This window comes from Xenopus laevis, chromosome 2S, assembly GCF_017654675.1.
Source record: "Xenopus laevis strain J_2021 chromosome 2S, Xenopus_laevis_v10.1, whole genome shotgun sequence".
Taxonomy (NCBI): domain Eukaryota; kingdom Metazoa; phylum Chordata; class Amphibia; order Anura; family Pipidae; genus Xenopus; species Xenopus laevis.
In genome coordinates this window covers 147,407,105-147,419,949 of record NC_054374.1, presented here as the reverse complement: position 1 = coordinate 147,419,949, position 12,845 = coordinate 147,407,105, and the positions used below count along the sequence as shown (strand labels likewise).

Sequence of the window (12,845 nt, the reverse complement as noted above, 5' to 3'; positions counted from 1 at the left end):
GTGGTTGGTAAAACAGTAAAAACAAAGACAATAAAGGAAAACTTTTCAGAGCCCTTTACTCAGGCTGACTTGGAATACATATTAATTTAAAGATGGAAATGTAAAATAACCAGGTCTAAAATTCAACCTGCAACTTACCCTACCCCAATCTGGCAACATACACACCCAACCCCAACCTGGATCACTCCCCTCTTTATATATCTGTGCCACCCCGCTGTGACGTAATGGTAGGGGACAGGGCGGTGCTTGTGAGAGTATATAAAAAGTCATGCACTGAGGCAGAAGTGGGGCAGAAGAAGGCCATGGACAGGACAAAAGGATGCTAAAGTTCAGCCCGAACCCGCCCATGGCCCCAGGACATTGTGTGGAAGTCAGCCTGAACTTGCTGGACCCACAGGTAAACCTGCAGGTCCAGCGGGTTTCAGGCCAGCCCGCACATCACTACAGTAATCCTTTTCTTTAAAAAAATGTTTTGGCAGGGGGTACTTTTGTGTAAAACAACAATCCCCATCTTGTTCCAGGCACCCAGACAACCACAGGGTGGGCCTTTTTTGAATATTTCTGTACTGCATATGCACTCAATCAGCACAGGTGATACCAGAGAAGAATAAAAAGATCGTGGCAGCTTTTTGCAAAAAAAAGTTTCTGCACTGATCCCAGAAAAAGATGGAAAGTTTCTGAAACTTAATTAAAATAAGAGGCTTTTGGCAGAGAGCCCAGAATACTCAGCACCTGTACTTAGATACATATGTGACATTTTAAGATAAGCAAAGATACAATTGTAACTATTAAGATAAACAAGTCTCTTGGGAGAACTGAGACTAGCAGCTTAAAGAGCAATTTTACTTACCATTAGCAAAACCGATATAACACATAGAACATTGTGCTAAAACCACAGTGTTCAAACATAAATGGACATGGTAATTAGGGAGTGTGGTCAAGATATTTTTATCCCTCTTTCATGTTTTTTACACTTAATAAATCTCAAATCTTTAGAGCTTTTTAGAAATGTTGAAAAAAAACCCAAAATTAACCAAATCCTGAATACAGTTTGGGAAGATTTGGCTATATATATATATATATATATAGTGCTGCAGTGGTGGTAATTTGTATACATTCTATTGTTGATATTTATGAATATATTTATATACAGTAGACCTTTGTTTTATTCTGTAGTAAGCCCTATATATTTTTTTATTTTCTACAGATCTTCCCATAGTTCTGTTCAGTAGACAGCATTTTTTATTTTTGGCAAATAATTGCCATGATTATACTTCATGCAAATTCAAACAGCCAATGCACCTCGAAAGGAAAGACCACACATACAATTACTTACATTTATTTCTATTTTTATTTCTTGGGAGATTGAGACGGGGTGTCCATAGGGAGGAGAAAAATATGTGTAAAGTATAAAATGTTACTGATACAAGCCTGGGCAAAAAGGATCAAAGGTCAGAAGGAGGTGATTTACATAAGAATAATTGGAATATATATATATATATATATATAATACACAAAAGCCATGAATATCCTGTAAATGATATCCTTATAAAGGGCTCTTAGTGATGTTATCAGTTATAAATGGAGCTTAGTGATGTAATTGTCACATGTCTCACTAAAACTAGTATTAAACTACTACTATTACTACTATTATAATAAATAAAGTACCCCTTGTTGGAAAATATAAGGATATTTGAAGTAAGCGCATGACCCAAAACATGCAGTGGGCACAACATTTTTCCGGGTTAGGGTCAGGTTAAGGTTTTGAGGGTTAGGGTCCAGTTTTTGGTTGAGTTTTTCCTGACCCGCACATCACTGGGATTTGATGTCTTCTATGTAGAGGAGAAACTATACTCAATTGGCTTTAGCTATTAAGATAACAATTTCTTTTTCTTAAAACACATGTTGGGTTTTTACTCTTAAAAACAATGGACCTGCCATTTGTGGGAGGCTCTTTCTTAAATGTTTTTGCCATAGTAAAATATATTACCTTTTCACTTGCATGGGATGGCTGTAAACTTGTGGCTATGGTTATAATGTATGTCTTTACTGAATCATCCCATATAACCTTCTCTGAGAACATTTGCATTTTGTTTAATGTATGAACGTCACAGTGGCAAAAGAAATAACATATGTGGGTGGACAGTCAAATTGAAGGGTTGCTGCATGAATCCATGAAGTATGTTTAAAAATGGATTGTCACTCAGAACACCTACAGTACAATGTGTTATTACTCCTTGCACCTCCACTCCCTGTTATGCTGTGTGACTAGCCATCTGTCCACTGTGCATAACATATTGCCTTGGTGCAATGTGCTCAATGGATTCATTCAATGAACTAGTACCTGCAACATAAATACATGAAGTGCTCTCCCCAACTTCTCACTGCAGAGGCCTGCCTAGCAAAACTGATTGTATGTGATATAGGGTTGCCACCTGTCCGTATTTCACTCAGACAGCCCGGTTTTTGGAAGGGATTTCCAAATTAGGAAATCTGGACAGGACATTGAAGTGAATGACATGTCATTAAGCCAATCGCTGATTGCCACATCATCAGTCCCACCCAGGCCCGGACTGGCAATCTGCGGGTTCTGGCAAATGCCAGAGGGGCTGCTATAAGGTCCCATAGAAAATCAGTATTTTTGTGGGCTGGTGGGAGCTGTTTGGGCCTCTATGTGGGCTGATGTGTACATGAAATGCCAGGGCCTATTTAAATTCTCAGTCCGGGCCTGGTCCCACCACTGACATCACTCACCCCACCCACGACATCACCAGCCCCCCCACATCACTGGCCCGCCCCCTGCCCGTTTTCTACAAACAAAGAAGGTGGCAACCCTAATTTGATACCACCATGGTCTAATTTATTATAACAGTTATTACAAGGGCAAATAAGGTCTTGAGCTGTATTAAAAGGGGCATAGAGTCACGGGAGGAGGGGGTCATTCTTCCACTGTATAGAGCACTTGTAAGGCCCCATCTAGAATATGCCGTACAGTTTTGGTCTCCATCACTCAAACAGGACATTATAGAATTAGAGAGGGTACAGAGAGCAACTAAGCTGGTAAAAGGTATGGAAAATCTTAGCTATGAGAAAAGACTGGCCAAACTGCAGGGAGCAGCTTCCCTGGTGAAAAATCATTGAAGGGGCCAGGTGGGAAGGGACAGCAGCTTCCCTGACTCTCCCCTCCCACCTGCTAACAACTCCTGATGGCCCCCCGCCATGAAACTGGGATTTATATGCAGTGAAATGCGTAAATGGAGCAGGATGATGGCCAATTGCATTCTGCAGAACAGCATGAAGTTAAAGTACCAGCACTTTAAAACGGAATAACTGGAGCATTCATTGTTCCATTCTGTGCTGAGCTCTTCCTGCTGCCCTTCCCACCTACTACCAAACTGTGCCCCTGCTTCCGCGTGTGGTGGGGTCTATTTATTGACAGGTGCAGGCCCGGCCCTTCCATGACATCACAGATAGGGCATGTTGGACGATGGTATATAAACAGAAGAACAGGGCCGCCATCACGTGGCACAGGGCTGACTATAGTCGCGGGCCCGGCAGATCTCTGGCTTTCAGGGGGGCCTGGCCGTGCTGCTGAAGATGCTGCTCTGGAGAAGAACAAAGAAGAACAAAGAAGCTGCAACAGAAAAGAACGAAAAAGCTCCATGAGGAAAGAACGAAGAAGCTGTGACAGAAAAGATCGAAGTAGCTGTCATGGAAAAGAACGAAGTAGCTGTCGCCAGAGAAAAACGAAGAAGACTGATCGCCGAAGAGGAACTTTAAAGGGTAAGTTTCACCGAACACCAATGCTTTTTTTTCAGGGGGTACTGGAACCATTAGTTTTTTTAAACTTGTGGTCGGTTAGGGTTGCCACCTTTTCTGGGGCCGGAAAACGGTCAGGCGGAAGATGTTAGAGGTGGGGCAGGGCTGGTGACATCATGGAAAGGACTGATGATGTGGCAATAAGCGATTGGCTGCTCGCCATGTCATTATTTTCAATGTTCTGTCTGGATTTCATGTGGACAGCCCTTCCGAATACCGGACTGTGTGTGAGAAATCCGAACAGGTGGCAACCCTAGGTCAGGTGCAGATCGAGAAGGGATGGGTTAGGGTCGGGGTGCTGATTGTGAAGGGGCAGGTTAAGGTTGGGTGCAGGCCGACAATTTGTCGACCCACACATCCTTAAGCAGCTTAGGGCAAGGCCAGACGTGGCGTTTTCACATTGTGTTTTTAAAAAACTCTGTCGGGCGTAAATAAGCATAAACTGCACTTCCACTGAAACGAATGGAAAACGCACTATGGCAATTCTCACTGGGCGCTTGCAAGCCTTTTTTAACAAAAACACCAATACGTCAAGAAACTACCAAATCAATAGAATCTATGGGATCTCCCATTTTGAAACCACACTTTACGTAAATACGCAGCGTATTTCAAATATGGCGTCAAAATTCTCGCGAGATAAATGACGTATATATACGTTTTTTACGGCCGGTGACGTAATTATGTTGCGTATTGACGATCATTCCTGCTCCGTTCTGCATGTAAATAGTTTTTCTTTGCATAAATAGCTTTTCTATTTTTTATTTCCAGCCAGTGGAATTATGGGGAACGAGAACAATGAGAAGCGCATGTTGGGAAAAGAAACCTACGCGCTGAAAGACGCATGTTGACGTGGCGTATTTACGCTTTTTAAAAAAACGCTACCTAAAAACGCCACGTCTGGCCTTGCCCTTAGTTCACCATGTAAGGAGATGGCGGTGTGATATAATAAAATGCTGATACAACATGACAGGCTGGGGTATCTGCTAGGTTCACTGTATAATAAAGTACTGGAATCCCTGTATATGTTCTGTCATTTTGCTTCGGTGACTGGGCCACATTTGTATTCATGTCATTCCTCAGTCAGTATCCTGCGTTTAGCAAGTAACTGATTACAATCACTACAGTGTCAACTTGCCCCCTACAATGATTTTGTCACGGTTACTGGTTATGGAAAAATCAATGTTTGGTTTTCCAAGCGATCTCACAGCCCCGCCCCTAATGACGTTGCTCTCCTTCTGTAATAGGAGGCTGCGCTATGACGTTCATGTTCACGCCCATTCCGGAAGTCGCTGGGGATTTTTGGCGTTGTTGTTTACAACGTGTATTTCCGGGTTCCTGAACTAAGTGGTCAAAATGCAGGAAGACGAATTGGAGCGGTAGGAGCTATTTGCGATATTGGAATAAAACGGCATGCTGCGTGGCGAACTGTTTATTTATGTTCTAGCCCACGAGATAGTTTGGAGTGGTAAATATATGTACATGAATTGTTATTGGTGGGAGCAGCAGCAGCAGGGGAGGTGATTGGGTGCAGTTATTTGTGGGAATACTTAGTGCAGATCTGTTCTGTTTACATCAATGACAGACAGTCAGTGGCCCTTCAAGTAGATGACATCTAAAACTGCCAGGGGTTGAAGTTCCCTTTTATAGGAATTGTTCCCCTTCAAACACTGTTTTTAGTTCAGTTGGATTTAGATACATCACCAGAAATATACATTTTTCCCCCAAGTACTTTTATATTTGTTATATTTTTCTAATATTGAAGTGTAAAGTTTCAAGTGGGGTCGCCAACTCTTCCTGTTTGAAATTGATACATACATATGTGCCCCTTCTTGAGCAGAATCCCTACAGACAGCTGTTAGAATTGATACAATAGTTGCTAATAGTGATGTGTGGGCCAACCCGATTCCCGCGGGAGCCGTGGGTTTACCCGCGGGACGGGTTCGGGTTGACCTCGCAGGTGGCCACCTTCAAATTCTGACTTCAGGTTTCTAGTTTTATAGTCTCGCGTCTGCTCGCCCCGCCCCTTTTGTGATGCCATCGGTGGGGCGGGTCTATAAAAGGACCCCGGAAGCGTGGGTGCAGGCGGGGGCGTGCTGCAGCAGGGCGGGTTAGGAAAACCCTGACCCGCACATCACTATTTGCTAATATTCCCGCATATAATGCTGAGAAATGTATCAACTAAATGTTGCAAAATTGTAACCGTTTAGAGTCTGCGCCTGAATTACTGAGCTGCCAGACTGAAACACTAGAGACAGGAATGTCGTTTTCCCAGCTGCCCTCAGTCATGTGACTTATGCCTGCACTTTAGGATGGAACTACTTTCTGGCAGGCTGTTATTTCTCCTACTCAATGTAAATGAATGTGTCTCAGTGGGACTTTGCTTTTACTATTGAGAGCTGTTCTTAGATCTACCGGGCAACTGTTATCTTGTGTTAGGGAGCTGTTATCTGGTTAGCTTCCCATTGTTCTGCTGCTAGGCTGCTTGAAGGGAATGGGAAGGGTTCAAAAAATGGTCGTAAACGGAAAATAGAAAGTCACTGAAAAAAGTCTTAGTTACTGGTGAAATATCTGAAAACAACTAAACTGAAAAAAGTTTTGGAAGGTGAACAGCCCCTATAACATTTAATGTAGATAAGGTGTGCTTCAAAAGCGGATTAAGCTCTTTGCAGCCCCGGGTGCACGCCGTACCCCCTGCCAGGGCAACGCATACATATAGTGAATAAAGCAGCAGCACTCCGGTATTTTTGAAAATTTGTAAACCTTTACTTAAATGCAATAGGCTATTGCATTTAAGTAAAGGTTTACAAATTTTCAAAAATACCGGAGTGCTGCTGCTTTATTCACTATATGTATGCGTCAGCCCCTATAACATGTCACTCATTATTCAACTTGGCTGTGATTTATTTCATGTGCATCATGATGTTCCGGAGTCTGGTTGGTTGATGGCTTCTTACTCAAAGGAATTTATGCCTATAAAGTTGAGTATAAAAGAAACCCCAAAACATATACTAATGTTAATCTCTTGATTGTTTATGCTGATGCAGGAAAGCTGTAGAAGAGCTTCTCAAAGAAGCAAAACGTGGCAAGATCCGAGCTGAAACCATGGGACCAATGGGCTGGTAAGCTGTTTCTTTCTACAAATTTCAACACTATATGCGTATGGTACACTACTGTATCGATAATAAATAAATTGTATTAAAATACAATGTGTATTTATAAAACTTCATGTAAAAGCTTTTCCCTTTCAAATATATCCTCATTAACCTGGGCAGTAACCCTTAGTAACCAGTTATGAGCCTCATTCAGAAAGCTGCAGGAATAATAATAAAGGAAGAAATGCAATTGGTTGCCATGGGTTCAAACCTTCGTCTAGATTTGACCACTGTACTGTGTATAATGATACAATGGAGCTCATTTACTAATGCAGGTGCTAAATTGCACAAAACTGCCATTTAGCTTGAAACTGGTGTTAAAGGAACAGTAACACCAAAAAAAAAATGAGTGTTTTAATGGAATGATAATATAATGTATTGTTGCCGTAAAACTGGTGTGCTTGTTTCAGAAACACAACTATAGTTCATATAAACGAGCTGCTGTGTAGCCATAGTGCTGTTATTCATGCACAGGATACACAGATAAGTTCTGAAGAATTCAATTGTATACTACAGAGCTTATCTGTTATATGTTATGTAACTTGTGCCTTTTCTCCTTTTGTGTAGATTTAGTACAGACCACTCTAAACCCTTTCACACCCACACACCCACACCCCCCCCCCCCCTATTATGAAATAGTCAACCAATATCAGCAATTATTGATACCATTAAAGGTGTTGTTAAATTTCCAAACACTTTTTTCAGTTCCATTCAGGGTCGGACTGGGGGGCCTGGGGCCCACCGGGGCTGCTGTCACAGGGCCCCCCTCCCGGCAGTCCCCAGGGCCCCCTTTCTGACCTCCAGCCCGCTTCCACGAATGTGCTGTGTGCGATCAAAAGACGCGACCCAGGGCCCCTAACTTCCAGTCCCCTGCCCACATCCATGAACACGCCGTGTGCGTGCGCGCAGAAGACGCGCCGCGGCAACAGCTTTATCTTGTCTGGGGGAGCGGGTCTGGGGAGCGAGTCTGGGGCAGCTGGGGGAACATGTCTGGGCCGACAGGGGCCCATGAGGACCGGGGCCCATCGGCTTATTTCCCGGTGTCCCGCCGGCCCAGTCCGACACTGTTTCCATTGATTTCAAAGTGTTCACTGTGCTTGAATGGCTGCCCCCATGGCTACACAGCAGCTTGTTTATATAAACTACAGGCGAGTATCTGAAGCAAACACACCGGTGTATCCGTGCAGCACAACAGTACCTTATATTTTCATTACTTCAAAACTTTAAATTTTTTGGTGTTACTGTTCCTTTAATCTGTTTTCTCATAGATCCAAGATGCATGACCATATTTTGTATGGAATGAGCACTATACAGGCTTAGAGTGCATGCTTTAGTGATCCTATAGATTTCATAGATATCTAGACTAGCTAGATATCCAACTGGGGATAATTAAAAATTAAAATGTGAACTGCATTAACTCAGAGGGGAGTATACATATCCACAAGGCACATAAGCATCCCTTTCTCTGAATATACACTAGGTGGCGTACAAGGAAAGAACATTTGTGTATTGGAGAGGTGAAGGTGTACTATGAAAATTTTTTTTCATTATATGTGTTTGTCTTGCAGGATGAAATGCCCTCTTGCCCCCACCAATAAACGTTTTTTGATTAACACGATCAAGAATACATCACCAGCAAAGAGGGAAAAAGCCAGCAGTATAAAAAATGAGCAGAAGGAATCAGAGGAGCGTGGCAGTGAGAAAGGACATTCAAGGAAGCGTAGGACACATCCTTATAAGAGCAGTACCCATTCCCGGAAGGAGAAAAGCCACTCTCCACCTCATAGCAAGATCAACAAGGAAAAGTGATGCAAGGACAGTACTGAGAGGAAAAAACTGAAAAAAGTGTTGGAAGGTGAACAGCCCCTATAACATGTCACTAATTATTCAACTTGGCTGTGCACCATGATGTACCGGAGTCTGGTTTTGAGGCCAGTGCACACAACAAATTGTGCGCTCAGGTCAGAAGTAATATTTTCACACTAAATTCTTTGTGCGCACCACTATTTTTTAAACTGCGCACGCAAATTTAAAATTTAAAAACAAAAGATTTTTTTTTGTGCACATAGCTGTGAAGGAATTAGAGAATTAGAGGGAACATTGTGGGTAGGGACACACTTCCGTCAATAAATTTGCCTATGACTGTTGCATCCATGTAACTGTTTTACTGCCAGGAATCCCTTTCACCAATTTACTTTATCAGTCTTCCGGATAGCTGCCATTGAAATTACAGAAACCTTGGACTGTAAGATCTGATTTGCACATGAGCTTTTTACCATGTTTCCTTGGATCTAATCTGGGTAAAATGTTTAGGACAGATGATTCCGTCGAATTAATTCTGTGTTGGTTGGCTTGTCATGTTAAATGGCATCTGAGAAAATTTTTTGTAAACCACAAACTTATAGAACCCCCAGAAAAACAGGCATTTTTGTTAAAGCAGATGTGTTAAAGAGACCTAGATCTTACAATTCTTAGGGTGGCCATAGACTCAAAGATCCACTCATTTGGCGACATCGCCAAACGAGCGGATCTTTCCCTGATATGCCACTAACGGCATGACTATATCGGGGGTAATTCGAACGATCGAATTACGATGCGCCAAGGGGCTCCGGCGGGTCGGTCGGTTAAAAATCAAACCTTCCCGATCGATATCGTGGCCAGATATCGATCGGAAGACCCGTCAGAAGCCCCCATACATGGGCAGATAAGCTGTCAGATTGGTCCAAACGACCGATATCGGCAGCTTTATCTGCCCGTGTATGGCCACCTTAAGTTAGATCTTTTATTAAGCAGATTTTGTTAGGCCAATGTTTTGTGTGCATAACATACATGGAACATTATTGTTTGCAAATCCCCTTAGTTTCGATTGTTGCGTTTAGGATATATCATATCAGCAGCAGCACAGAACTTCATTTGTTGTCTGTTTAGGGAAATCACAGGTCTGTTCAATGCTATCCGTGTTATGTGGAACCATTTCAGACTGTGTTTCTTATTAGCCCACATATTCACAAATAACCCATCTTCGTCCCCAGTAAGAATTGCCTGAAACCACTTGCAGGAGCATTTTTCGGTGCCTCTAATGGGAAATATGGGCATTTTGGCCCTGTGTGAGCTACTAAAAATGTGATGGGCAAAGCACCCAAAATCAGTGTTATTATTCAGGGATGGCGCTACCTCTTTATTCTGTGACCTAAAACTTGTTTGTTTGTTTGTACTGATTTGTCTCTTAAGCTCAGTCACTGATGGAGACTACTAAATCTTTGCTACTAAGTCGGAAAGTTTTCTTTGTTTTTATTTTGTGAGCATGCGTAGAAGTGGGGGTATGCCTTTTCTAGGCACAGCAGCTGCAGTACCTTATTTATATAAAAAGAGTGTGTGTAAATTCATATTGCTCAGCCCATTATATTCCCTTTTATTTTGCCACCTGAGGTAGACTGTGCACAAGTGTCTCTTATTACTGTATCTTATATTCACCAGAAATCGCCAATTTAACAGGCATAGACAACAGTTTTCTAGCAAAAGAGACCATAGTTAGCGTTTGTTCACACCCTATCACCAGGCGACATTTCACTCTGGCGAACACTCGTTACTCCGCAAATTCACTGAAGTGTGAATTTTACTGATAGTTACCTCTTTTGCCAGAGTTTCCTTCATCACCTTAGACCTGGCATACTGATGAATCGAAGCTACATCCTCCTCAATTTTATGTCAGTGACATCATATCCTGTATGTCGGAAATTCATAAAAGTTTTAAAAAACGCTGGTGACTTTTACTTTTTTTAAAGGAAAACTAAACCCCCAAAATGAATACTTAAGCAACAGATAGTTTATATTTAATTGAATGACATATTAAAGAATCTTACCAAACTGGAATATATATTTACATAAATATTGCCCTTTTACATCTCTTGCCTTGAACCACCATTTCGTGACTCTATCTGTGCTGCCTCAGAGATCACCTGACCAGAAATACTACAACTCTAACTGTAACAGGAAGAAGTGAGGAAGCAAAAGGCAGAACTCTGTCTGTTAATTGGCTCATGTGACCTTACATGTGGTTTGTATGTGTGCACAGTGAATCTTACGATCTCAGGGGGCGGCCCTTATTTTTTAAAATGGCAATTTTCTATTTATGATTACCCAATGGCACATACTACTAAAAAAGTATATTATTATGATAATGGTTCATTTACATGAAGCAGGGTTTTACACATGAGCTTTTTACTCAGTATCTTTTAATAGAGACCTACATTGTTTGGGGGGTATAGTTTTCCTTTAAAGCGGATTTGCCTTCAAAAGTCCTTACTATTGAAGATTTTTTTCTTAACATTTTTTTCCAAAAATTTGAGAGGCATGCCACATTTGTTTTTTTTTTTTGTTGGGCTCATGTCTAGGACATTAAAGGATCTATTTTGTCTTTATTTTGCTTCCTTGGAGATTTTTAATAAGAAGTGGCCACTACAAGCATTTGCACCAACATCTCTAATAAAGACGTCTATACAACTTTTATGTTCCTGCCCTAGTCAAATTGTGTAAGAGTACTAACGAAGTTTCGCTAGGCAGAAATGAACACTTGTGATAATTCCCTATGAAATGCTCCCACTGATGAAGTAAAGCTAGTGAAAAGAGACACAACTTAGCCATGTTAAGACCCAACAGGGTGATTTGGCTATTACGCCACCTGCTGAAGTACCCAAATGGTTACCAGGCAGAGACTTGAGGGGCCACATGGGTCATAATCTATTTACCCAGTTTTTAGTTTTACACTGAACTGTACCTATAAGATACAACTAGGAGTTTTAGGCTGTTACGCCACCTGCTTAAGTGCCCAAATACTTTAATGGCTTACCCTGAATGCATCCTCCTGCTTTAAGCTCTAATAGACATTTGCAAGTTTAGCAGTAAAAACAAGCATTCGTGCTGTACAAAGTGTACGCTATTTATTATGATACAGGAGATCAGAGTGTGTATTGTCTGCTAAATAACTATGTCGGTCTGCAGCATGAGCTTCTCTTCCAGACATTGTCTAAAGGTGGTCATACACATGCAGATTAAAGCTGCTGATTTCGGTCCTTTAGACCAATTCGGCAGTTTATCTGCCCGTGTATGGAGGCTTCCGATGGGTCTTCCTGATCGATACCTGGATACTAAGAGTTGGGGAGCAACTACAGCATTAAAAATGTTCCTGGGTGGCACAAATTAAGGGCTGTGATTGGCTATTTTGTAGCCCCTATATGGACTGGCAGCCTACAGGAGACTCTGTTTGCCAGTACACATGATTTGTATGCAACTAAAACTTTCCTCCAAAACAGGAATTCAAAAAGAAGCAGCTGCTTTAAGGCAACCTGAAGCAACATCCAAGGAGTTGGTGAGCAACATAGAACTGGTTAGGAAACACTTCTATATAATCTCTAAACCTGATGGGTGGTTAATTTACTCAGAAACAACACTTTCAGGATCCCTTGGCTATTCAGGTTGGTTTTTGTGGTTACTTTTATGTCTAAGGGTAAGGGTACACGGGCAGATTCAGGGAGATTAGTCCCTCCGGCAAAAAATCTTATCTTTGGGGCGAGAATCTCCCTGAACTGCCTTCCCTTACCTTCCTGCAGGCTATAATGAAAAATTGCCAGCGGGATGGCACTCGAAGTTGCCTCACGAAGCGCCGGGAGTGCCATCCCGCTAGCGATTTTTCATTATAGCCATTATTATAAGGTCGTTTTTTCTTTGTTTAGGAAAAGTTTTTGAATTATTTCCCTTCTTACTCTGACTCTTTCCAGTTTTTAAATGGGGGTCACTGACCCCCATCTAAAAAAACAAATGCTCTGTAAGGCTACAAATTTATTGTTATTGCTACTTTTTATTACTCATCTTTCT

The 12,845-nt window shown here is 41.8% G+C and overlaps 1 protein-coding gene across 1 annotated transcript; it reads left to right on the top strand.

Moving 5' to 3' along the window:
* Positions 1-5,067: 5,067 nt before the first annotated feature.
* polr1d.1.S (RNA polymerase I and III subunit D, gene 1 S homeolog) lies at positions 5,068-10,241 on the top strand. The gene is made up of 3 exons (XM_018250270.2): positions 5,068-5,195; positions 6,864-6,938; positions 8,540-10,241. Exons 1-3 carry the CDS (start codon positions 5,173-5,175, stop codon positions 8,778-8,780), a joined length of 339 nt encoding a protein of 112 aa, XP_018105759.1. The 5' UTR covers positions 5,068-5,172; the 3' UTR covers positions 8,781-10,241.
* Positions 10,242-12,845: the final 2,604 nt, after the last annotated feature.

Bases quoted from the DNA above. Each gene is read 5' to 3' on its own strand.
- polr1d.1.S (XM_018250270.2), top strand. From the start codon at position 5,173: ATGCAGGAAGACGAATTGGAGCG. The intron at 5,196-6,863 runs GTAGGAGCTATT...ATGCTGATGCAG, and splicing joins CAGGAAGACGAATTGGAGCG to GAAAGCTGTAGAAGAGCTTC. The intron at 6,939-8,539 runs GTAAGCTGTTTC...TTTGTCTTGCAG, and splicing joins ACCATGGGACCAATGGGCTG to GATGAAATGCCCTCTTGCCC.